This window comes from Pediculus humanus, genomic scaffold (assembly GCF_000006295.1).
Source record: "Pediculus humanus corporis 1103172107866 genomic scaffold, whole genome shotgun sequence".
Lineage (NCBI taxonomy): Eukaryota > Metazoa > Arthropoda > Insecta > Psocodea > Pediculidae > Pediculus > Pediculus humanus.
Window position 1 is genome coordinate 37,877 of NW_002987445.1, and position 27,638 is coordinate 65,514.

Consider the following 27,638-nt stretch of genomic DNA (forward strand, 5'->3'; position numbering starts at 1 on the left):
ATATATATATATATTGTTGTGATCACGTGAGCAAATGTTTATAATTTTATATTATTTATAAATAATAACATTGGAACTATGGTTACCAAGTGTTTATTATAGAAAAGAAGCTTCTAGAAACTTATTCTTCTGTTTGTTTACAAACATAGTTATTCATTTCATAGAAACATAATAATAACAATGAGTTCCTCATATAAAAGGAAGCAAGAGACAACGGGAGAAGTTCTTCTGATTCCCTAATGTCCTGTGAATGTTACATCTTATTAATGATTGTGTTAGTGAGAGTGACGGTTAAAGGTTAAATTATGTTATCCATGATATGAGTGATAATCCTTTTTGTAATAATGCTTGCTAAAGACAATATAGAAAAATGTTCATAACAATATATATATATATGTATATATAATCGGCAGATGTTTTTGAATATTTTTTCTCTTTTATAATCCCAAAAAAAAATCATTTAATAATAATAATGATGATGATGATGATGATAAAATTGAAAAAATTTAATTAAAAAAAAAAAAAATGGGAAAAACAAAATGGAAGACTCGAAAATTACACATTTACTGCATCCGTCGCCGATGCAACCGCTGCGATGTCTCTGCGGCACATTTCGTTAACTCAGGTTAGTTTTTTATTATTATCATTATCATTATTATTTTTTGAGCGTGCTTAAAAAATTATTATCATTATTATTATCAAGATTCGATTAGGGATAAATTTAATTTAATTAATTTGATTACACGAAAGGAAATTTCACGCGAAATTTTTTTTCCCTCCCGGATTTTCCCATCCAGCGGAATTTATATTTTCGTTTTCGTTATTATTATCATCATCGTTTTGTTTAAAACGTGATTAGGGATAAAAAATATGACTTTTCGTTTTGTTATTGAATCGAAGTGGTAGCAGAAGTAGCAGAAGAAAACTCAGGTGTTTTTTTTTTTAATAAAAAAAAATTAAATTTTATTTTGACGTATGTAATTATTGAATGAAACGTCCTTGACGTTTTTCGCAGTTTCGTTTTGGTTTGAATTTTTAATGTCGGTTAAATTTAATCCAAAATAATAATAATAATAATAATCATTATTATTATTATTATTATTTAATGTATTACGAACAAAACTCTTATTTTAAAATCGATTCGATTTAAATTTTTTCCCGCGTGTATTTTTTCATCGTCGTCGTTATCGTTGTTGTTGTTTTCTCAAATTCACGTGACGTGACGGTTTTTTTTATTTAAATTTTTTTTTTCTTGAAAAGGAAAAGGAAAATGAATTAAGTTAATAAAAAAAGAAATCCGGAATGCAATTATTACGTCACAAAATTTACGTCAGCACGAAGAAGAATAGAACGTATACAATAAAAAATATATTCGTTAATTTAAAAACGTTTCACTTATCTCTAAACCTCCCAATAAAGTTTTTTCTGCTGTTCGTTTAATTATTATTATTATTATTATTATTAATATCATCAACGATCGTTTTTTTTTTATTGAATTACTATATATAAATAAATTAATAATTACGTCACGTCAAAACAAAATAAATAACTTCGTTAGGTTTAACCCAAAAAAAAAAAAATTTTAATTAAAAAAAATTTTTTTGTTGGTTTCCCGATCATCATTTGATAAAAATTTTTTTTTTTTACCCCCCCCTTCCTTCCTTCGGTCAATTACGTCAAAAACAAAAACTTGGAAAATTTGTTTTAATGGTGGTGGTTCGGGTCAGCAAAATTTCTTAAAAGAAAAAGAGAAAGAAAGAAAAAAAAGAAAATTCGTTTTTTTTTTTTTTTTAAACGACCCAAATATTCACTCGTTTGTGCGAAAAACTAAAAAAAAAAAATGTCGGTTCATCGGGATCCTCTTATAACGAAAAAAAAAAAAACAAAAAAAAAGGAACAAAGGTTAACAAAATTCAAAATACAAAAATTGAAAAATGTTTTTTATAAACTTTAACTCGGTAAATGTTTAAAAAAGGAAAAAAAAAAGTTAATAAATGTGAGTTCGTGATCGGGAGAATATCATTAAACTAGTCGTCTAGTCAATATGACTCTAAGGGGTCGAAATGATTTGCCCTATAATAATAAACCATAAAATCCATTATGGAAAATGTGAATTTATTAAATTACAAAATCAAATATATAAATAAAAAAAAAATATTATTTATATTTATTTATTTATGAAAAATTATTTGAAACCTTTTGGTTTAATCCAATTTAAGACGCCAACTAAATTTAAAACTTTTTTTATTACTACTCGAGATTATAATCTAAAAGCGATTCTTTCGGATTTAAAAATCCGTTTTTTTTTTTTTTGTTATTTTGGCAGCGCCAAATAGTACGTAGATAGTTGAACAAAATTCTTTTAAAAGATAAAAAAAAATTTAAGAAAATAATCCTTTAAATCTGTCTTTTTCCTGTTAAAAAACCTCCTCTTTTTTTTTTGAGTTTTCCTTTCCCCCCTCCCCCCGCCCCCACTTTTTTTTAATGAATTTTCTCGCGCGCGCGAAAAAAATAAAATGTTTTGATTTAATTGTTAATTAAAATTCATTCATTCATAAAGAAAAAAAAAAAACAAAACAAACGTGCGCGTGTATAAACAAAACAAACACGAATGGGAAACCGAAAAAAAAAGATATTTTGTCAGTGATAATTCCTTTTCTGCCCCTCCCTCCCTCCCTCCCCTTCTACTCCTTTCGCGAACACTAATTTGATTATTTATATTTTATATATAATTAATATTTATATTAATAATAATATAAAATTATGAAAATTGTTTAATGAAACGTAAATGATTAAAAACAAATCAAATTTTACCTTTTGTTTAATCCTTTTGTTATAATTATCAAGTTCAATGAGATTTCATGTATATATAAAACTTTTAAAAATGACGTCATTATCGAACATTCCAGAAAGAGAAATTTAAGAAAAAAAAAAATTGTTTTTCTAATATTAATTATTTTATAAAATCGGAAAAATATTAATAATAAATAATCGAATTTTCCACGTGCGCACCCACGCACACACGTGAAAAAGGTTAATTTTAATTATAAATAAATAAATAAATAAATAATAAATTTCACGCTCGAAATTTTATTTTAGAAAAAGGTTTTTTTTTTTGGAAAAATTAAAATCCGCCATATTATTATTATCACACTTTAATACAAAAATAGTAATGATTATAATAATGCGATGTAAAACGTAATAGCGTTAGAAAAACGGGATGTAGTTTGTAGTTGCATTTCCTTTTCCATAAAATTATTAATTAATAATTAAGGGAATGATTAAAAGGTTTGTTTAAAACGAACCTTTTTTCGGCGTGATAATGATGATAAGAGAATTTGTTTCTTTGTTACAATGAGGATTAAAAAAGAATGGTTTTCTAATCCTTTTAACCTACCTAACACCTTATTCGATGCATTTATTATTATTATTATCATTTAAATAATTTGAATCTTCGATCGTATTTTTTTTGTTGTTAATATAAAACAAACAATCGACCGACGAGTGTAACAAACAAATAAACAAACAAAAGAAAAAACGAAATGAAATTTCATATAGGAAAATTCGTTATCGATAAATAACGGAATTTAATGTGTGGGGCTCACGTTTAACTTACGATGATGACAAATTTTTTAATAATTTAATTTATTAATAAAGGATATGATATAAATAAATTATATGGGCGTTAACGTGTGAAAGAAACGTCAAACGTCAGACTCCGGGTCTGAACCAATGAAAAATTATTATTATTATTATTCTGCATAGAAAAAAAAAAAAAAATGTCTTCCGGACATTTAAAAGAAAATTTACCTGAAAAAAAAATATATATTAAATACTTTTATTTATATATATATAAAAAAAAATGGCGTCCTTTTTTTTTTTTTTAAAGTCTAGTCGTTGTTGTAGGTTGTATAACTAAAAATTCTTTCGCGTGAATTTTATTAGTTCTTCCTCCATTTTTTTTTTTTTTTAAAACTAAGTTTTGCTTATGAAAAAGTTTTTTTTTTTTTTTATATCTAAGTTTAATTATAATCTATGTTAAGAGTTTCACGTACATTATACAGAAAACTTTTTGCAACCTTTTCGCATTTTATATATAAAAAAAAAGAAAAAAAATTCGCTTTTCCCTTTTTTTTTTTTTTTATCTCGTTTTAGTAGTGAAATATTATTTGATTTTAAAGTTTAGTTTTTTTTAGTTATTTAGTTTTTAAGTTTTTTTTTTTTTTAGTCGATAAAAGATTTTTTTTTTTTTAAATATCATTTACGACGGTAATTTTTATTTAAAAAAAAAATTTGAGGTTAAAAATTTCGCCATTTTTGTTTTATAAAACAAATAAAGTTAATTTTAAATAAAAAAAAAACCGATGGGGGGTTTTTTTTCTAAACATACGTCAAATGTAACGAGGAAAAAAAATAAAACAAAATGTCTGCCACCTCTTAAAAAAAAAAAAAGAATACGAAAGAATTTTAAAAGACTTGAAATCTGCAGTTTTAGGAAAAGATATTTTATAGTCTGATCGTTTTCTTTTTTCTTTTTTTTCCCTTCTTATTCGTTCTACAATAAATAAAACCCTTGTCAAATCTCTAAAAGCCAATGTTGATAAAAAAAAAAAAAAAAACCCTCTCGAACCTTATTTCCTCCCCACCATCATCATCCTTTACGCAGCATCCGAATTTTTTTTCTTTTGTACCAGGGTTGAGAATATGTTGTTAGATGGTTCATTTGTTTCTTCTCTTAAAATTTTTGATGTATTACTTACAACAATCGTACCGTATTATTATTATTATTTTTTTTCATCTTAATATAAATAAACATACGCACGCGCGCGCGCGCGTACACACTCACGCACGGTTAAAATATAATGATAAGGAGATAAGATAAACGATATTGAGAATTAACTCTTTCATTATCAATTAAATTGCGTTCATTAACACTAAAATTTATTATCACTTATAGAACCGTGAACGGAAAAACTTTTTATTTATTTATTTATTTATTTATCAAAGAACTCTTTAATTAAACGTTCCTATCGTTAAGAAAATTTTCTTTTTTTTAATCGTATTTAATTGTTTTATTATTATTTTTTATTTTTGTTTGTTAACGTTTACCCTTAATAGTAATAATAGTAATAATAATAATAAATATTGAAGTCATTTTATTTTTTTTTCCACGTTTTCATCAACTGATTCTTTTTTTTTTTTTTTTCTAACAAACTCGGATTGATTGTTTTCCTTTATTATTATTATTATTATTATTATTTACGTGGAATTAAATTTTTCCCCGCACACGTGTATCGATTTAATGATAGATCGATCGATCGATCCATCGATATTTTATTTAAATAAACTCGAATGTAAAAAATAAAAAAAATTGATTTAAAAATTTTTTTTTTTTTCGAAAATTAAAAAGCGCGGGAAAATTTTCAATGAAAAAAATATACACCGGAAGTTAAACAAACTAAATATTTTGTATTATTAAATAAACCGTTCATTCTCCTAAAATTTAATAATGATAATGAAATTAATAAATTATTAAAGAATTTTTGAAAAAAAAAAAAAATTTCGATATTATATTTTCGAACAATTTAATTATTAGCTTATTTACTTACCTACCTACCTACCGTCGCTCCCCGTTTAAATTATTCAAAACGTTCGTTATTATCATTATTATTATGATTATCATCAGTATTATCAACGACGCGCGAAAATGTAAATTTAATAAAGAATTTCTTTTGAATTTTTTTCCCCCTCTCCTTCTTTTTTTTTTTTTTAATTAACTTTTGAGTTATTAAAATGACGTCAAATATAAAAGCATCAAATCATTTATTTTCTCATCATACGTGAAATATTATTATTATTATTATTTATTATTTTCGCTTTTATATTAAAAAATTTTACGTAATAAAAAGGAAAAATGCGTTTTAATCCCAATTTAATTTTGCATTTTAATTTAATAAAAATGTTTGATAATAATAATGATAATAATAATGATAATAAACGCACTCGAACTCGTTTGTGAATATGTACGCGCGTGTAAAAAGATTAATATCTGTATATAAGTATAGGAAAATTTATACGTGTATACATTTTTTTTTTTTTTAATATTTTAAAAGTCTTTTTTTTCGGGAGAGGGGGTGAGGGACGAGGAAGAGGAAGAAGAGGGTGAGTCGGGGGTAAGAGAGAAGGGGGGGAGGAAGATGGGAGAGAGTAAAAAAAAAAAAATTAAAAATAAATCATAGAAATTTAATTCATAAGAAAAAAAAAAGAAAAATACATTAGGAAAGATTAAAAGAACATTTTTTAATATAATTTATGGATTTTTTTCGGTATCTTTTTTACATTTAGAAATCACGTTTTTCGTTGTTTATTTATAAAAATATATATTAATAATAAATACATAAATATTTTTTTAATAAATTATATACATAAATTGAAATCTAAACATTATTTTTTCGATATTTAAAAGTAGAAGAAAAAAAAGAAAAAGAATAAGAAAAAGAAAAGAAAACGTGATAGAAAATGAGGTGAGAATAAGGGAAAATAACGAAATTTATAACGGTTTTTTTTTTTTAAAGGAAAATTTTTTACATTAATTGAAAATTTTATTAAAAAAAGGAAAAAGAAAAAGGAAAAAAAAAAGTTTTTAATAAAATAAATTTCAAAGGGTTTTGTTTCATTGGAGTAACGTCGTGATTTTACAATAAAAAAAAAAAAAAACTCGAGACGACGATTTTTTCAATCTGGAATTTTAAATTTTTTTTTTCTTTTTTTTTCTTTCTGGAAAAATAAGAAGATGGAGAAGAAGGAAAAGAGAAGGGAAAATAAAATTAATCGGGATTTTATCGAGTGGTAAAAATAATAAGCTTAAAATGTTTTCCCTGGAATGTTTTTTTTTTTTTTTTTTGATTTGACTGGAAAATTTTGATTTGACATGTTTATACCATGTTATTATAATTCACGAAAAAAATTTTTTTTTACGTTAAAATCAATTAACTGTTTGTTTTATTTCAAAAAAGTTACAAACCGGAAATAAACTTTAACAAAAACGGAAATAGAATAATTTTCTTTTGTGAAAATGGCCGGAAGGTAAAAAAAAAATAAATAATAATTTTTTTTTTTTTACTTTCTTTCATATATCTTTTGATAGATTTCACACTTTTACAAAAAAAAATCATAGAGAGTAATAAAAATAATAAATTTTTCCTTTGAATTAATTAATTACGTCAAAGGAATTTTTTTTTTACTTTCAGGTTTCCTGGATAAAACGTAAAGATTATCATTTGTTGACCGTCGGACTGACAACGTATTCTGGAGACGAAAGATATCAAGCAATTCATTCTCAACATTCGGAGGTAAATTTTTTTCTTTTTTTTTTTTTTTTTTACTCTATGAAAATGTTAAAATCCTTTATGTTAAATTTACTCTATGATTTTCCTTTTTTCATTCCATTTTTGTTTTTTTTTTATACAAATCATTTATTTTATTTTTTTTTTAATATTTCGCGCGGATTCACATTTCGAAAATCATTTTTTTATATATATTATTGTGTCATATCGTTTATAAAATCGATTTATTTTATTTTCGATTTATCGAACGAAATCGTTTCCTTTCGAACTATGAATTTAAAATTAACGAGAGGGGGGAAAAAAAAAAGAATGGCGGTGGGTAAACAACCGAAAAAAATTTTTTTTTTCTACGAATATGATAAAAAAATTTTTTTTTATCGGATTATCGTTCGATATCTTTCGATAAATCGGATTTAAAAAAAAAAAAAAAAAAAAACAAAACTTCTATATTATTCTGCAGTAAGAGGGGAGATAATTATTATTATGTTAATTACGCACGTTTAAATGTAAAATTTCTTTTAATACTTTCGCGTATTTAAAAAAAATTTTTTCGTTGTTGTTGTTGTTTGTTTCGTTGTTTGTTTAACCGTCGTTGTTTGTTTGTAGTTTGTTATTATTAGATTTTAAGTTTCGTTATAGTCAAAAGGATAAATACTTAACGAAGTTAATGATAATACGACGACAACGACTTTTGAAACTTTTGAAATATTTTTTTTTCAAACCCTCCCTCCCTCCCTTCATTCCTCCATTTCTCTTCCACACCCCACATCCCCTCCCCCTCCCCTCGAAAAAAAACAAAAACAAAAATCGAGCAAGAAAAAAAAATTTTATTTCTTTTTTCGCGTTCTTTCTTTTTAATTTTTTATTTATTTATTTATTATTATTATTATTAAATTACCGTTACGACGAAACTTCCAGAACGAATTTTATTATTATTATTATTATTATTATTATTATTATTATTATTATGTGCGGCGGTTTTTTTTTTTTTTTTGCATTATTTCACGCGAATAAAAAAATGATTGAGTTATTATTCAATGTTTTATTTTATCATTTCATTTTATTTTATCAATCGTAAAAAAAAAAAAAATAAAAATTTCAAAACAAATAAAAAATTGAATTTTCACTTTTTTTTCCTTTTGGGGAAAAAGGGAGGAGGGGAAGACGGATGAAGGGGAAGGGGGAGAAAAAAAAGAAAATTTCGTCTCCCAGTCAAAAAGAAATTGAAAATACATATTGACTTCTTTTTTTCTTTTCAAAATTTTTATTCTCCGGTAACAGCAAATTTATTTATTTATTTATTTATTATTAATAATAATAATAATGATAATAATTATTATTATTATTATTATTGCAAAACGTTCTCACTTGTTCGGTTAAAAAAAAAAAATGAATAAGAAAAATTTGACGTCGTTTCGAAAATTAATAATAATATTGTTTTCTGTTATTATTTTACTACCATTGTTATTATTATCGTTATTATGTACGATAACAATAAAAAATATTACGTCACAACACGTACGTAACTTTTTTTTTTTCTTTTATTGAAAAAATAATAATAATGATGATGATAATGATAATGATAATGATAATATTTTTCGTAACGATTTTTTGTTTTTTTTTTTTTTTTCAAACGATTCCCTCTCAAACTTTTTTTTTTGCTGTTCATAAATCGGAATTTTTCGTTATATTTTTCTATGCGAAAATAATAATAATAATAATAATAATAATTTTTCTTTTACCTGATTTGGTTTTTATTACTTTATTTTATTACCTTTAACAAAAAAAAAAATCATGCATTTGTTACGTTAAAAAAAAAAATTTTTTTTCTTTTTTTAAGCACGTGCAAAATAAAATTATTATTATTATTATTATTTTTATTACTCCTTTTTTAATACGAAATAATAAATTTTTTGTTAATGTTTGTAGAAAGAGATAGAGATAGAGAGGGAAGAGGAACAGAGAGAGAGACAGAGGGATTTCCTGTAACTAATTTTTGGTTTTTGCGGTTTTTTTTTTAGTTTGAACATGTCTTCCTTGTGGTTTTTTCTTCATCCTCTTTATACCACGTTTAACCTTCCAACATTTTTATCGTGATTCCCGATCCCCCTTCCCTCTTCTTTCCCCCCGCAAAAAAAAACGATACGTAATCGATGGGATTTTACATTTTATTTATTTTTTTTTTTTTACCGGATTTAAATAAACAAAAAAAAAATTTTTCAAACCGACGTTTGGGAATTAAAAAAAAAAAAAAGTAAAAAAAATTAAATCCAACTCATTATCGTAAAGCTTTTAAAATTTTAAATAAAGGTTGGCATATACGTAGGATTCATTACACGAATTTAGAACCTTCCCTTTCTCTTCCTACCAAAGGGTGTGTGGATAGGGGGGAAGGGATCTGTGACTTTAACCAAAAAAAAAAAAAAAAATTTGATTGTGATTGAGTAATTAATAATTCGATTGTAAAAAATTACCTTTTTCGATCGATCGTATCGATTGTACACATCATCGTTGTTAAAGGCATGTTGTTTTTTTAAAATTTTTTTTCTTTTTCTTCTTTTTTCTCTCTCTCTCTCTCTCTAAAAAGAAAAAAAGGAAATTTTCTTTTCCCTTGAAAAAAACAAACTAAATGTCATCCGGTTGTTTCTGATAGTTTTTTTTAAAACCATAAAAAAAAAAAATTTTTTTTATTGTTTTCACAATTACTAAAAGGAAAAGAATTTAATAATACTGGGAAAATTTTTTTTTATTTTTATTAAAATTTACATCACCGAAAATGTATTATTATTATTATTATTATTATTATTATTATTATTATTATCCACCATTAAACACGACAAGGCTACTTGTCGGAGTTTTTAAGTATTTATCCGAGGTTTCTACCCGATTCCTTAGGGACAAATACTCGAATTTCGGTGGTGCCACTTATTATAAGATAGCACCACATCAATTCTTGAAGGTCTTCCTGAGTCCGTCTTTTTCGATGGGAACGATTTGTCTCCTGAACTGGGCTCCGGTGACTAACATCTTTGGAGTGGCCAGGGTCAGAAGCAGTGAAATTCACGTTCTCGTCGAGCTGCCTCAGGTCGACAGTAGAACAAGATTTTGTTTTTGGTTCTTACTTTGTCTTGTTCTCATTTTTTTTGCTCTTTTTAAGCCAACAGCACGTGGCGTTCTCAAACGGTCACCCATCCAAGTTTGCACCACGCCCGATGCTGCTTAACTTCGGTGATCGTACGGGAACCGGTGTGACCAGCACGCTATGGCCGTTGGCTTTTATTATTATTATTATTATTATTATTATTATTATTATTATTATTATTATTATTATTATTATTATTATTATTATTATTATTATTATTATTAAACATTAACTTATGAATAAATAAGGTCGACAATTATTTAAAATAAACAAAAAAGAAAAAAATACGTCTTACGCACGCTATTAATTATAAACAAAGTTTTTTTTCTCCTTTGTTTTGATGACGTCACAAAAGAGGGAATTTTTTTTGTTTAATGTTGGCAACACGTCATCACATTAAAAAAATTAAATTTTTTCTATACGACGATTGAATTTTTTATTTGTAAAAAAAAAAAATAATTCAAGTAAATTTTATTTTATTTTATTATTTTTTTTTTTTTGCGAACAAACGAAAAAAAAAGGTTTGCGATTGTTTTGCAACAAACGTTTGTTTATAATTTTATTAATTTGATAAACAAAAAATAAAAATAAAAAAATAAAACTTTGTGCCAAAGTTTCGAGGAAAGAAAAATAAAATATATCGAAATTAAATAAATTAATTACGTTTTTGTGTGTGGCATTTAAAAATGACGATGATTAAAGGGACTAATAAAAAAAAAAAAAAAAAAGGGATGCAGCTAGGACAAACAAACAAACGAACAAACAAAAAAAGAAAAACAATAAATAAAAAAAAGGAAAAAATGACAGGAAACAAATGAAAACCGCATTTGGCAAGAAAACAAAAGGTTAAACTAAAGTTTGATGTAATTAAACCGCAACCTGAAAAAAAATCCATTACATTTAGGCTAGAACGCACATAGAGAGTATAAAAAAAAAAAAAAAAAAAGGAAGAAAAAAAAAGAGTCGAAGAATAAAACAAACCGAGTGAATAGAAAGAAAAAAAAAGTGAGAGAGAGAGAGAGAATGAAAAGAATTTTGTGAAGTCGAATGGAAAAGAAAAAAAAAGAAAAAAAAAAATTTTTTTTTTCTTTCTTTCTTTCTTTTTTCTATGCAAGAGGAAAAAAATAAAAAAAAAATAAAAAAGGAAGAGAAATTTCGCTCCAGGAAAAAAAGAGAGAGAGAGAGAAAGAGAGAGACAGAAAAAATTTATTTTAACATTTGCGGTTATATAATGCAATCGTAAATATAAAAACCGGAAGGATCAGGGATCTCTCACACGTGACTTTTTTCACCTCTTCCTCTCTCTCTTCTCCCCCTCGCCCCTCGTAAATTTTTTTTTTCTCATATTTAAAGCAAAAAACATTAATTAAATGATATTATCCTACCCCCGCCTCTGCCTCCATCTCGTCCCCGCCCCCAGCTTAAAAAACCTTTTTTTTTATGAGTATTTTTGTTGATTAGACAGACAATTTTATATTTCAGGTAATTAATTATACGTCATGAAATTTGATTGACATATCCGCGACACAAATTTTTTTTTTCCGACCTACTTTTTTTTTTTTTGTAGCAAATGCGTGTGTTTGTGCGTGTGTGCGCGTGTGTGCGCGTGCGTTTGTGCGTGTGTGCGCGTGCGTTTTTTGCTATCATCAAACATTCGATTTCGTTAATTTAATCCTGAATTCAGAAATCGTAAAAAAAAATTTTTTTTTTTTTTATTCATTCCGGTTCGAATAAATTTCCTCCGTCGCCATTTTTTTTTATTTTTTATTTTCCTACCGTTTAAAATCGCAACGTCAACAATGAATCAGATAAATATTTATTACGCCGCGTAAAAATTTTATTATTTTTTTTTTTTTTTCACATTCGTATTGCGTTAACCCTCGTGTCGCAACTTTGTTTTTTCTATCGCGAACTATTATTATTATTATTAATTCATTTAAAAAAAAGGCATTTTTTCATCACGTTTATTACGAAATTTTTTTTAACGCGCGTTTTTTTTTTAATTAATAAATTACGAGATCGATCGTATAAATAATTATAATAGAGAATAATAATAATAATAACGAATAAATAAATAAATATTGACGTGATTTATTCGTGAATGAATTCACGTGACGTCACGGGTGAAACGTCATCATCATCAAAGTATTGTTCGTAACTTTTGTAAAGACCGCGACGAATCCTTTTTGTTGTATACAAAAACACAAACGACGGTAATATATATATTTAATATCATCGTACAAACGAACAAACAAACAATTTTTTTTTTAATTCGGTCGATTGTTTTCCGAACGTGGGAAAATTTAAAAGTTAATTAACTAAATGAAAATCGCCCCGAGATTTAACGATTTTTTTTTTTTACGCTCGTAATTTTTTAATTTTATTTTTTTTAAAAAAAATTTATTTTATCGATAATATCCACCACGATTGTGTCGTGTCAAAAACAACAAAGAATTAAATAGATTACTATTATTATTATTATTATTATTATTTCGTTAAAATTGTCGGGGCATTAGAGTTAATCTAAACTTTCTAGATTCCCTTTCAACGATAGAAAACGATGAGAATAATAATAATAATAATAACGAATTAAAGCGAGAAGTATTTTTTTGAAATTTAAACGATTGCGTAAATTTTATTTTTTATTTTAATATAACACGAGTAATCAATTTCTGTAGGCTGAATTTTATTATTAAAAACAATAATAATGATAATAATAATAATGATAATAATAATAATGATAATAATAATAATTTGACGATGATTTGATTTGTTTTCCGACGCATCTCATTTATTTTTTTTTTAAATTTTTTAATGTTGTAACCGTGTTGTAACGTTAATTGAAATTTTTTTATAAATCATTAATAATTATCATCATCATTATCATCATCATCATAGTTATTATTATTATTGTTATTACTTTAACGTAAAAAAAAAAAAAAAATTTACAACCCTTGTTGTCGTCGTAATGGTAAAAAGTTTTTTTTTTGATTCGCTCTCCTTAAATTTTCCCGCCTTTTTTTTGTTTTTATTTTTCGTGACGTCACGGTTCAAATTCGTTGATTAAAAATTTTTGCAAAATACGGTCGAAAAATTTTTTTTTATTAATCTAAAAAAATAAGGTGTTTAATAATAATAATAATATATAATGAATAAAAAAGAAAAAACGCATAAATTTTACTTAAAATTTTTTTTACGTGGAAAAAAAAATAAAAGAAAATTAAACACCATCATCATCATCGGCTGCTCCTGGATAATTAACCTAACTGGAAAAATTATTATTATTATTATTATTATTATTATTATTATTATTATTATTATTAATTATTATTTATTACGACTTTAATTCAAAAATCCAATGAAAAATTTATTGATTTTAATTATAATTTTAAAAAAAAAAATAATTGATTCGTTTCATTCGTCGAAACGATGTTTTCAATTTTTTTTTTTTATGACGTCATTCATTTTTTTTTTTTGATATTATTTCCGAATGCGTATGTATTCACGCATTATTTACCCAGCGTTTCGTTTACCTAATTAAATCCAGTACCTTAATTAACGTGTAATAATAATGATTTTTTTGTTGTATGAATTCGACGAAATTGTTTTAATATTTTAATATTCATTAACTCGATGTCAAAATGGCGACTTTACGCGCGCGTCATTTTTGAAAATTAAATTACTGATAACGTTAACGTTGATAAGTAATAACATTTTTTTTCTTTTATCAGGATTGGACACTACAAATAAAATTTGTACAAATGAGAGATGCTGGCTTATACGAATGTCAAGTTTCATCTCATCCTCCGACGAGTATTTTTATTAATCTTAAAGTAGTAGGTAAGTTATCAAATTTTTTTAAATTTTAAATTAATTAATTGTTAATAAATAATAATAATAATAATACATAAAGTACATCAGAATATAGAATTTTAATGTATTAAATAAAAATAAAGATGAAATTTATTTAATTAAGTAAAAATTTAATAATTAATTAAATTTCGAATGGGGAAAAAAAAAAATTTTCTCTTACCTTTTCCTTTTTCCCCTCTCTCCCTCCCCCTTTCCCTCTCCACTCTCCGAAACCTTCTGAGCTTTTTTAAATATTATTATTATTATTATTATTTAATATAAAGAAAATTTCGAGATAAGTTATTTTAATTTGAAAAACAAACGAAAAAGGTTTCATTTTCAAACAAATAATGCCTTGAGAAAAAGGTTAATCGATTTTCCGGTTTTTCTTCTCAAGGTTTTTTTTTTCAGCTTTTTAGTTTTTTAGGTTTTTTTAGTTTTTTTAGTTCAGTTTAGTTTAGTTTTTATTAAAGATTTTTAGCTTTTTATATTTTCCCGCTTAAGTTTAAAACCCGACGTCAATTTTTTTTTTTTATTCTTTTTGTAGTTTTAGTTTTTTTTTTTTCGTTAATTTTGACGGACGGACGCCTTTTCTATGTCTATTATAAAAACGAATCAATCAAAACCTGTCAAGATGTATAAAAGTTCACATAGAGAGAGAGAGAGACAGCAATAGTTTTCTTATAAGAATTTTCCATCGGGAATTTTTTTTTTTTTATGACGTAATATTTTCCAACGGTTTTTTTTCCTGCGTTGGTTGATTAAACGAATGCAATCGTTTTAGATTTTTTTTTTCGTTTGTTTGTTTGTTTGTTTTCTATCGTCTACGTTCCGGTTTCATTTTTTTTTTTTTTTAAAGTATTAAGTAGATTAAAAAGGATTAAAAAAATGTAAAAAAAAAAAAAAAATGGCGTCGGTTGATTTTAGCCAGGTGTTAAACGTTCAAAAAAAAAAAAATTCGTCGTTCTCTATGCATTTTCCCTCACTTTTTTTGTTTTAACGGATTTTTATAAATACAACCAACAAACAAACGAACGAACAAACGACAAAAATAAAAAATTAAACTTTAAAATTATTTTTTTTTATTCGTCATAATTTTTTTTTTTTTAAATAATAATAATAATAAAAAACGGAAACGGATGAATTTTCGTTACGGTCGTGATTGTTATTTTATTAAATAATTGTTTTTTTTTATATTACATTTTTATGTATACGAAAATAATAATAATAATAATAATAATAATAATAATAATAATAATAATAATAATAATATTTCTTTTATTTTTTTAAAGCCGCGAAAAAAATTCTAGAATATTCTTTTCTTTCTTTTTTTTTTGTTTAATCGTATTGTTTAACTTATGTAAAAATATTCTTTTAGTGTCGTTGTAAATTTTAAACTTATTATCGTTAAGGTTTTTACAATTTTCGTAAATTAATTGGGAGGTTATTACAATTGTTACAACGATAATAATAATAATGATAATAATAATAGGAATAATAATAATATCTCAACGGTAAAATAAAAAGAAAATTTTTTTGTCCGTCTCATCATCAAGAAAAATAATCTTTTGTGTCTTTAAAAAAAAAATTTTAATTTTTATAAACGAAAGAAGCGATGAAAATTCAAAGGAAAAAAAAAGTGGCAGTAGAAAAAGTTCCTTTTTTTTCAAATTCTGATACGGACAGTAATTACATATATATAATATAAAACAATAAAATAAAACTAATGAAAAAAAAAAAAAAGGAAAGAAAACATTTATTGAAAATAACACGAGAGATAAACCAAAAACAGCAAAAAAAAAAAAAAAAAGTGGAAAAAATTTCATTTTTATTTTTCGCTCCAAACTTTCCGACAGGAAAAAGAAAATAGGAGGAGGGTAAGGGAAGAAGGAGAGTGGGAGGAATAAAAGAAAAATCTAATAACTTTTGAAGAAACTCAAATGAAAAAAAAAAAAAAAATTTTTTTTTTTTTTTTTTTTTTTCATTCAGTTTCATCTGTCATTGTCGATAAAAAGTATTTCCATGGATTCTTTATTTTATTTTTATTTTTTTTATTTTTTCACGCTCCAAAATTTTTTCTTTTATTTTTATTTTTTTTTTTGAAATTTTTCTTACGTTTGTTTTTTTTTTTATTTGTAAACATAAAAAAAATTTTATTCCGTTATTTTTAGTTTGAAAAAGAGATGAGGGAGAGAGAGAGAGAGAAAAAAAAAGGCGCGAAAAAAAGGGGGAAAATTTTTTTTTAAATAAAACGAAAATTCGGTTATAATAATAACAATACTATAATGACAGTTGATATTATTGATATGATAAAATAAAAAAATTATTATTATTATTATTATTATTATTATTATTATTATTATATTAACTGACGTTTTTAAATGCGTTTGACGCGCGCGTAAAAAAAAATACATATATATGTAAGAGCATTTAAATTTTTTATTTTTCTCCAAAAATCGACGATGGCGCACCTATCGGCGTTTTAATAAAACTCTGCGTCTTTTTCGGAAAAGTTTTTAGAAAAAAAATAAAATCCGTTCCGTTTATATAGTTATAACGACTTAAAGAGATTTTATTGCGGAGGAAAAAGGAGTAGGGGCGTAGGGGGGCAACGCGCGTTTCTTTTCGACTCTAATTTACTTTCCGATATTATAAATATTATATATATATACTAAAAACAATATAAAATTTCGAGTGTTCATATTTATATATATATTTTTATTACGTATTTCTCATAACTGTGGAGAAACAAAAAAAAAAAAATTTAACCATTTATTTTGTTTGCTTTTTAACTTTCTTTAGAGTTTTTTTTTTTTTTTTTTATATATCCACATTAATTTTCCTTCTAACTTTTTTCTTTTTTTTTTTTTTTATTTCCAGCGGTTAGAAAAAGAGAAAAAAAAATATAATAATAAAATAAAATGGGGAAAGGTTTCTGCCATTTTTTTTTTTTCAACTTTGCGTTTATAAATAAAACTGACAAAAAGATCGCCCTTAAAAAAAAATTCCATGGGAAAAAAATGTTTTTTTTTCCCTCTCTCTCTCTCTCTCTCTCTCTCTCTCTTCCGTATGTGAATTAAATAAAAAAGGCTTAAATATGAGAACGCGTCGTTTTACTATGGAAAACGGGAGAAAAAAAAGAACTGGAAAATGCTTATTAATTGTTACCATCTTAAAAAATAATTATCGATTAAAAAATTACAAGGAAAATTTTATTTTAAAACGATGACGTCAATTAATGATTGTTGACAAGAGAGAGGGAGAGAGAGAGAGAGAGAGAGAAAAATTTTTTATACCTTTTTGTTATTATTATTAAGACGCTGTCGTCGTCGTTGTTGTCGTTGTTGTTGTTGTTTAATTCGACGTCATTAACTAATTTAAACGCATTATTAAAAAATTTTTCTTAATTTTTCCTGTCATCTTATTCTTAACTTATGAGTAAATCGTTTTTTTTTTCATTTCGTTTTTTTATAAAAATCAAAATTTAAAAAAATCTTAATTGAGTAAGTAAATTAATTAATAAATTGATTTTTTTTTTCTTTTTTCCCTCTTCCTTCCTTTATTTTTGTTTTTTCTTGTCTTCTGCCACTTTAAAATTTTTACTACGAACACTTTTTTTTTTTTGTTATTATTTATAAATATTATTTAAAGAATGTTTTCTCTTAAAATTAAATAAATAAATGTCATCGTATCTCATTAAAATATTCATTGATATTCCAGTCAACATTTTATCCCTTCTCTTGTATTTTGTTTTTCTACTTCCCGTTTCCTCCTTGTCTTTAACGTTTTATTTAAAACCGAATGTTGAAATAGAGAGAGAGAGAGAGAGAGAGAGAGAGAGAGAGAGAGGAAGACCTTTTCAACGAATCTTTAGAATTCCACCGGGTATCGTTTCCGTGTAAAGTTTTTTTTTTTTTTTTTTATTTCTACATCTGGCAAGTGCAAGTTTAGTCTCATTAATCTACGTCAAATGGACGCCTTCGTCCCTTACTCTCTTCTCCCCCCCCTTTCCTCTCCTCTCCCCACCAAAGTTTCGAAAATGTTTTTATTTTATTCGTTTAAAATAGGGTTTCATATACTTTTTCCCTTTTACTTTATTTAATCTCAATATCAAAAAAATTTTTTTTTTTTTTGATTACCATTAATTCTACTAATTTTATTTAACTCCGGATTATTATTATTATTATTATTATTATTATTATTATTATTATTATTCTCTCGGCGCGATTTTTTTAAATTTCTTCTGCTTTATTATTTAAAATCCATCGTGAGTTCTTTATCATTTTTGTATGTCATCGACAACTTGACCTTGAAAGAAAATCCAAATCTTTTTCCTAAATATTTTTTCTAAAATAAATTAAATAAATAATGATTATTATTATCATTATTATTATCATATTGAATTAATAATTTATTATTAAGCGTTATTATTTAAATAAATGTTTATTTAAAAAAAAATTTAATAAGTTTTTTTTTTTAATTAACTTTTAAACTTTTTTTAAATAAAAAAAAATTATTAATTACCGTAAAAGGTTAAATAAAAAAAAAAAAAATTTTTTTTTTTTTTTTAAACTTCAGGTCGACGTTCGGAGATTTAATTTTGAGTTATGTAAACTTTATTTTTAAAAAAACGTTAAAGTAAAGAATGAGAAAAAGAAAAGAGAGAGAATTTGAGGGGGGAAGAGAGTGAAAGAGAAAAAAAGAGAGAGATAAAAAAAAAATTTTTTTTTTTTTTTTTTGCGAAATATTGTTTCAAATTAATTAATGTTTTCAATGTCTTTTTATTTTCCAAAAAAAGAGAAAAGGAAAAAGGAAAAAAGAAAAAATTTTTTTTTTTTATTTAATAAGCGACCTTTGACCCAGGAACATAGGAAACTTTACACCGAATTCAAAAGTTTTTAATGAAATTATTATTATCATCATCATCATCATCGGAAAGTCGGACGCTCACGTCACGGTTAAAATAACATCGGATGCAATCAATTTAAACCGAAGGAAAATATAACGTAAAAATAATGATGATGATGATAATAATGATAATGATAATGATGATGATGGGAGAAGTGATATGAGAAAATTAAACGTGAACGAACGGAAGTAACCCAAATAAAAAAGAAAATTAAAAGAGAAGGAATGAAAAGAAAAAACAGAAAAAAAAAGAAAATGAAGGGTTTTTATTTTTATTTTTTTTCTCCAAAACCAAAACATGTTTATGTTTCGCTGGATAAATTATGTTTTGAGTGTTGTGTGCGTGCGATAGAAAATGTTTATTTTAAGTTTAAAATCTTTTCCAGAAGGAGGAAGAAGTAGTGGTGGTGGTGATAGGAAGAAAAAGAAGTTAAAAAAAAAAAATTGAAAAACTGGAGAGTTAAAATTTTTTTTTTTACTTCCGGTACGGGAATCATTTCCTTTATATAAAAAATCCGTCGCAAATCGTTGTTAATGATCATATATTTTTTGGAAATTTCCTGGAGTATCACGTGGTCATTATCATCATTATTTAAAAAAATTAAAAATTTAATTTAATACGTGTAAAATAATTTTCATCCACGTTTTTTTCTTTTTACACGAAATTAAATTTTCAAGTTAAACAAATGCGTTCGTTCGTTCGTTTGTTCGTTCGTTTGTTCGTTCGTTTGTTTGTTTTTTATGAGATTCGATAAAACGTCATTTTCAGAAAATTTCCTTTTTTTCGCATTTCAACGGTAAAAACATTTTTTTTTTTATCAATTGAAAATCAAAATGGGTTCTATTAAATCCTTCTTATTTTTTTTTTTTTTACTTACTTATTATGTTTTTTTTTTTTTTTTTGTAAATCTACTTAAAAGAATAGTTTGTCTATTGAATCCTTTTACGTTTGTCAAACTCTTTTTTTTTCTAGTAAATTGAATCACGAGGAAAGCATTGTCGTTTTTTTTTTGTCCGCCATTTTTAAAAAATGGCTCACGCGTATATAAAAAATTTTATTTTATTTATTCGATCGTTTTCAGCGATTTTATTTTTTAAAAAAAAATATTAATTCATTATTTTATTTATTTATTTTTTTCATTTCGTTTAGAGGTAAAAGAAAAAACGGCGGGGAGGGGTGGAAAGAAAGAGGAGGGAGAGGGGGGTGTAAACGAATATGAAATCTTACGACTTTTGTTTGAAGAAGTTTCCTTAAGGCTAGCTAAAGTTAGAGAACTAAGAAGAAGCATTTCTGTTGTAACCTTATACAAAAGAAGAAAAAAGAAAAAAAAAAGAAAATTTTCTTTTTTTTTTTTTGTTGGCAACGCGTAAACCGTATACGGGCCAAATTCCAATTTTCATTTTCATTGCGCTCCGTATATATATATATATATTGTTATGAACCCATATCAAGTGTGATGTATTTTTCGATAAATGAGTGAGAATAGTGACTCCATTTACATGGTAGACGCAAAGTCAGCATGTCTGGAGATAGTGATTCCATTCACATGTTAGACGCAAAGTCAGCATGTCTGGAGATAGTGATTCCATTCACATGTTAGACGCAAAGTCAGCATGTCTGGAGATAGTGACTCTATTCATATCGCAGACACATAGTCAGCATTTCTAGAAGCTTCGCTTTTCTAATCTTATCTTAATTGCTAGTGAATGAACAACGACTAGCGATAGTCAGAACTTATAAAAGGAGGCTGAACGTCTCAGCCATCGGTTCTTGTTTCTCAGCACTTGGTTCTTGTTGCACAACTCTTCGTTTTTGGTGTTCGACTCTTAGTTCATCGGTTTCTCCTGATATCTTAGAGTTCAACTTGTGTCTAGGTCTAGTTTTGTGATAGTGTTTACAACTAGTAGTGTTCATAACATTATTTTAGTGACTAATTTGTTCTGTACATGTAACATGTTGTAAAATGTTCTTCTGTTGCTTACAATCAATATAATTCTTCTTTCGTTAAAAGTGTGTTCGATTTCAATCTTGAATAATACCACGAACGCGGAGGAAGATCAACGTTGTGAATCGATAATCGAATCGGGCCACGACAATATATATATCGGCCAAAAAAATTTTCTTTCTTTTTTCTTTTTCTTTCTTTTTCTTTTTAGATTTTTCTTTTTTTATAATTTGAATCTATTTAAAAATTATTATTATTATTATTCGGTTTTTCACGGTAATTAATTTATTTAACTATTTATAAGAATTTTTTTTAAAGAAATAAAAGCAAACGATTTGTTTTCTTTTTCCGTTAAAAATTTAAAACGTAAGGTAGCGGCAAACGGTGTTTTGGGAATTACGCAACAACAACAACAGCAACAGCAACAACTTTTGTGACAAAATAAGTAAAAGAATTAATAATTTTTTAAATTATTCCACGGAGATTAATTTATTATTAAAAATTTTTTTCTCTTTTTTCTTTTTCTACTTCGTGCCACAATTTTTTTTTTTTTTAAAGAGGAAAACATGGACGCACGGGCAGAAAAAAAATAAGTTACATATGTGATGCGAGGTGGAGGTGAGGGGGTAGGGAGGGGTACGATACGTGAGTTTGTTATATTACGGTAATTAGAACTTAAAAAAAAAAAATAAAATAAAATAAATTTAAAAAAAATTATTATTACGGTTGTTTTTCGTTTTTGAAATTTTAAAAAGGATTTTAAACGCCGCCATTTTTTTTTTGCCTAATTTATTAAGACTCTTAAAATATAAAACTAAAAAAAAAAAAAAAAAAAAAAATTGCATTTAATAATTTTTTTAAAGTTTTTCTTTTTATGTTAAATTGCAACGGGAAAACTTTTTTTCTTTTTTTTTTGCGTAAATTTAAAGTTTATTTTATTTTTTTTTGTTCTGTTTGCTACGCTCAAAAGTCTTAATCCACATTATAACGACCGCAAAAATTTACAAAAGTAGCTTATCTAAAGCACCATCATTTAAAATCCAATTTAAAAAAAAAAACGTTTCTTATTATTATTATTATTTTCGAATAATAAAACTTTAATATTAGAGAACGCGAAGGTGCGAAAAAATCATTTGTTTATATTTATCACGTGACGTTTCGTTAAATTACGGTTTCCGATTTGGAAAAATAATAATTACATTTCCGGTTTTTTAAAATGTTAAATTTTAAATACGTATACTTGAAGTATTAGGGTTTTTAAATTGTTTACGGATGATGTTAATGATGATGATGATGATGATAACGATGAGGTTTTAAAATTGGAAATGAAATAAATAAATAAATAAATTTTTACGGTTTATACGGTAGACCGACGGAAGTGATGTATAATTTTTTTTATTAATTTAACGCTTTCGCGGAAAGCGTTTAAAATATTGACTATTGTCGTCTGTTATTTAAAAAATAAAAAATAAAATAACCTTTATCCGAAAATATGATATCACATTTTTACTTTTTATTTGTCGTGACGGAAAAAGTAAAAACTTGTATTGAACGACTGGCTCAACTCCAGGAAAAAAAAAAAAAAAAAACTTTTTTTTTAATCCCTGGAGTAGTCAATTTGTCAACTTTCTTTCTGGAGTTAAAAAAAAAAAAAATTGTAAAGTTATTTTTATTTGACAAATAACATTTGCCGCAACAACAACAACAACCACGTATATGTGACCGACCGTGTGTGTTCGGAAAATAATTTATTTTATTTGGGAAAACAAGGAAAAAAGTTACGAATCAATTTCAATAATAATTTTTTCCTTTTTTTCTTTTCTTTTAACTTTTCTTTTTTTTTCGTAATTAAAAAAAATTGTTTTCCGTCTTTACTACAAAAAAAAAAAAAAATGTTTTTCGGAAAATTTTCTTTTTTTTTTTTTTTTGGATTTTTGCCATTTTTCCGATTATAAACACGATTAATTTTAATTATAAGGTACAAGTTTTGGGACGACACAAAAACTACTTAAAATGATACACAAACACAAACACACTCGACAAGATTATAAAAAAATCAAATCTTAAATTTTTTTAACTGACGTCATCACGAGTATCGATATATCGATTAATATATATTTAATTAATTAGTATCGATTATTGATCGACTCTTATTCTCTCTCATTTTAAAATTACCGAAAAGAAAATTTATTTTTGTTTATGTTTGTGATAAATAATAATAATGATTATGATAACGACGGGGATTTTGTTTTTGCAGAAGCACGTGCCGATATATCCGGTCCATCGGAAAAATTTTTAAAACTCGGAAGTTCTTTGAAATTAACGTGCACGTTGGTTCAAAGCACGGAGCCTCCGATTTACGTATTTTGGTATCATAATAATAGAATGATAAACTATGATAACGACAGGGGCGTTAACGTCACGACGGATCTTTTAGGGAAAACAAGCGTTTTGTACATAGCGAGTGCGAGTCCCGAGCATACCGGAAATTATTCTTGCGTTCCGAACAAAGCTCAACCTGCCAGCACATTCGTACACATATTAAATGGTGAGTATTCTTACGTATTTTTATACAAAAAAAAAAATTTTTTTTAATTTCCACGACATTTTACGACTCCTCCCCCTTTTTCTCTTTTCCCTTCCTCCTCCCTCCCCCGATTCGGCGACAGATTTTTTTTTTTTTTGTAAACTTCGTCACGAAACGTGTGTGAAAATGTTTTCGTATAAATAAACGTTGTTTTTCCTTCTCTCTCTATTTTCTATTTTTTTTTTTTTTTTTTACACGGCGGGAAAAACTAAAAATAATTTTATCGTGTAAATAGAAAAACCGTGTACTACTCTTATTTTGTGGTTTTAACGGTAAAATATTTAATAAAACAAAAATTTTACATTTAAATTTTTTTTTTCTTTTTTTTTAGAGGAGGGAGGGAGCGAAGAGGAAAGGGAAGGGAGGGAAAAGGCGGAAGGGGGAAGGGGAGAGAGATAGAAAAATAGTTTTTGAGGTTGACCAATGAGACCGTTTTTCATAAAATATTCCATTAGCGTTTTGTCGAAAATAATAATAATAATAATAATAATAGAAAGAAAGAGAGTGAGAGAGAGCAGGAAACTTTTTTTTTTTTTTTTTGTTTTTGAGTGCACCATGTAAAATCTAGAATTTTCGAAAACAAAAACATATTTTTTAGTTTTTTACCCTCTGGAGAAAACGGGTTACCTGCTCTAAAATTGAAATCCAAGAAGTGAAATTTTTTTTTTTTTTTTTACCTTAAAACACCTGGACATAAAAACCGCATTTATGAAACAAACATTAGCGCTTATTTAAGTTGAAACCCGTTTCGACCGTATGAAAATTATGTGACCCGAAGCAAATTATTATTTGTCCTTTTGTTACCCCGATTGTTTTTTTAACCGCGAATTTCTTTTCTCATCCCCACTCTCTCTCCCTCCTCCTCTTCTTCCCCTTTCTTTCCCCCTCCATCACCCATTTTTTTTTTACTCAACGATAATAATAATTTACAATAATTTATTTTTTTTAAAAAAAATATTAAAATTCTTTTTCTTTTCTTTTATTAATTTTTTTATCAGAAAAATATTACCGTAATAAATTAATTATGCGTTTTTTAATGAGTTTAATTATTAATTAATTAATTAAATAAATTATTAACTTTTTATTACATCAAAAGTAGTCGTACTTTATTAAATCGTCACAAAAAAAATAAAAAAAATATATGTATATGTGTGTGTACGCGTGTGTGTAATTTAATTTGTCTACTCGGTAATCGTAATAAAATTAATAATAATAATAATAATAATACTGATCGTAATGATGATGATGATGATGATGATGATGATAATAATAGTTAATTATAACATACGGGAAATCACTCCAATGGTTTCCAATTGATTGAAATATCATGATTAAATTTTATTCAAAACTCTCGGAAATTAACAAATTTAATTAGGTTTTCATTATGTTTTTAAAAGGGAGAATTGGGAGTGGGGGGTGGGGATGGGAAGAAGAAAAAAAAAACCAAATTGTAATTTTTATTTTTTTTTCTTGTCATGATGCCCGCTAATTTTAATTAGTTTCCATTACGTCACGTTATTATTATTATTACTATTTTCGTTCTCATCTTCTTCTCCTCGTTATTATTATTATTATTACGATTTTTTTCGTTTTTTTTTTTTTAAATGAACCGAAAACGGTAAAAATAATATTACATATATTTTTTTTTATAATTTTTGAATTTTTTAAAATGAATGTTTCGCCTATGTAAAATCATATTATAATTCATTCATTTTATAAAAAGAAAAATTTTCCGAAACCGAGTTCGTAGTCATAAACGTGAACTTTTAACCCTCCCGTTTAAATTTATAATATTATTTATTATTTGCTTAAAAAAAAAACGTCGAGGAAGGGTATTTATTTATTTATTTTGTTGTTGTTTTTGTTGTAATTATTTGGTATTAAATTAACAATTTTTATTTTAAATTCCTTCTGCTTTTTTTTTTTTTTAAAAAATGAAAGCAGAAGGAAATAAAAGTAGTTAAAGTAAAAAGGAGAATCAGGTAACGTCATTTTAAATTACACTCGACGCCATTTTTGTTTTTTTATATACACAGAAAAAGTATCAAAGATCTAAAAAAACATGTGAAAATATATTATTATTATTATTATTATTATTATTATTATTATTATTATTATTATTAGCATCATCATTATTCTCATTGATAAAAGAAAAATGTTTTAAAGAGGCATAATTTTAATGGTAATTTTATTAAAAAGCAGGGGAAAATAATAAAATAAAACTTGTTTGTTTGTTTTTTTTTGTTTGTATGTTCGCAGGAGAAAATCCAGCAGCGATGCAACACGGACGTGGAAGAGGATTGTCGTGGTTGCATTGCAATTCAATACTACTCATCGTCGTTTGTATTTTAACATCAAATTGGATAAAAACATCATCGACGTCGTAGTAATAAATGAAATTTTTTTTTTTATTTCGATTAAATTTCCGTAACCTTTTCTTTTTTACCCCTCCCCCTCCTTCCCCTACCCCCGGTTATTTGGGTCAATTTATATAAAAAATAATAATAATAATAACAAAAATGTTTTGTTTTTTTTTTCGGTGCGAAACGTGGTTAAAAAAAAAAAAAAAAAACGAAAAATAATAAAAACTTTAATTTTTGTAATTAAACATAACGAACGAAAACATAAAAAATAAAATAAAATTCGTGCGCGAGTGTGTGTGTGTGAGCGTGAGTGTTTGTGTATGCGTTTGTTCGTTTGTGTTTGTTCAAACAAACTGTACAAAGTAAGAATTATAAAAAATTTTAATAAATCGTTTTATTGTTAAAAAAAAAAAAAAATTTAATTTTATTATTTTTGCATCGAATAAGATCGTCGTCGTGACTTTAGAATTGCAGACGGTGCAAGAATAGAAAATCGTGAATTTAATTTTTAATTATCAATAATATTTACAAAAAAAAACCATAACCAAGACCACGACAACAACGACAAACAAAAACAAACTGCATTCGACCGATAAAAAAAAAAATTTTTTTTTGTTATAAACGTGTATGGATTTTAATTTTAATGTTTTTCCGAATGATTTTATTACCGGCATTAAAAATTTTTATAACGTTTTTTTTTTTTTTTTTATTAAATGACATTTTCGTCTGGAATCTAATGATATAAATAAAAACATTCGTCGTGGTAATAGAAAATATAAAATGAAAAAAAAATATAAAAAATTAAAATCGGAGACAAATGTTTTTCACATTAAATATAAATTATTATTATTATTATTATTTATAATTATTTGCCGTAATATAAGGAAATAAAAAAATGGTCCTTGTTCGTTATTATTAAGTAAAGTAATAATAATAATGATGATAATAATAATAATAATTTATCAAAAAGAAAATTAAAAGAGGAAAAAAAAAATACTCTCAATACTCTGTGTGACGTAGTAGTTTGTCGTTTGTCTCAGTCGTTGTCGTCGTCGTCGTCGTTTTCGTCGTCGGTAAAGTCGTCAATCATTCAATTTATAAAAGGTAAGAAAAAAAAAAGGAAAAAAGAAAATGGAGAAAAGAAAATGGAAAATTCCTTTAAAAAAAACGTGTAATTCAAATGATTATGGATCGTAAAAAAAAAAAATTTTTTTTTTTTTTTTTTATTTCATTTCACAACCCATTGAAAATTTATTATATTTTATAATGTAAGTGTTTTGCAAACAATTTTTTCTTTACTTTCTTTTTTCATTTTTTTTCCTTTTTCTATTTCCTTTTAAATTGTTCCTTTGAAAGGTTTGTTTGAAAATGAAAAAAAAAATGAAAAAAAAATATTATTTTTTGTAAATTAAAAAATTAAGAAAATGGCAGGAACCCGTTAAAATTTTTTTTTTATTTACCAGAATAAAAGTTGTTGTTGTTGTTGTTTGTTTG

General features: G+C 25.3%; 1 protein-coding gene across 1 annotated transcript in view; it reads left to right on the forward strand.

Moving 5' to 3' along the window:
- Nucleotides 1-26,168, forward strand: part of Phum_PHUM382820 (limbic system-associated membrane protein precursor, putative) — a gene marked incomplete at both ends in the record, with an annotated part of 28,411 nt that extends 2,243 nt beyond the window's left edge. Inside the window, 4 exons of the mRNA XM_002428421.1 lie at nucleotides 7,251-7,352; nucleotides 14,220-14,328; nucleotides 23,452-23,742; nucleotides 26,041-26,168. Of these exons, the coding sequence (XP_002428466.1) occupies nucleotides 7,251-7,352; nucleotides 14,220-14,328; nucleotides 23,452-23,742; nucleotides 26,041-26,168 (630 nt within the window). The remainder of the gene's footprint in view (nucleotides 1-7,250; nucleotides 7,353-14,219; nucleotides 14,329-23,451; nucleotides 23,743-26,040) is intronic.
- Nucleotides 26,169-27,638: the final 1,470 nt, after the last annotated feature.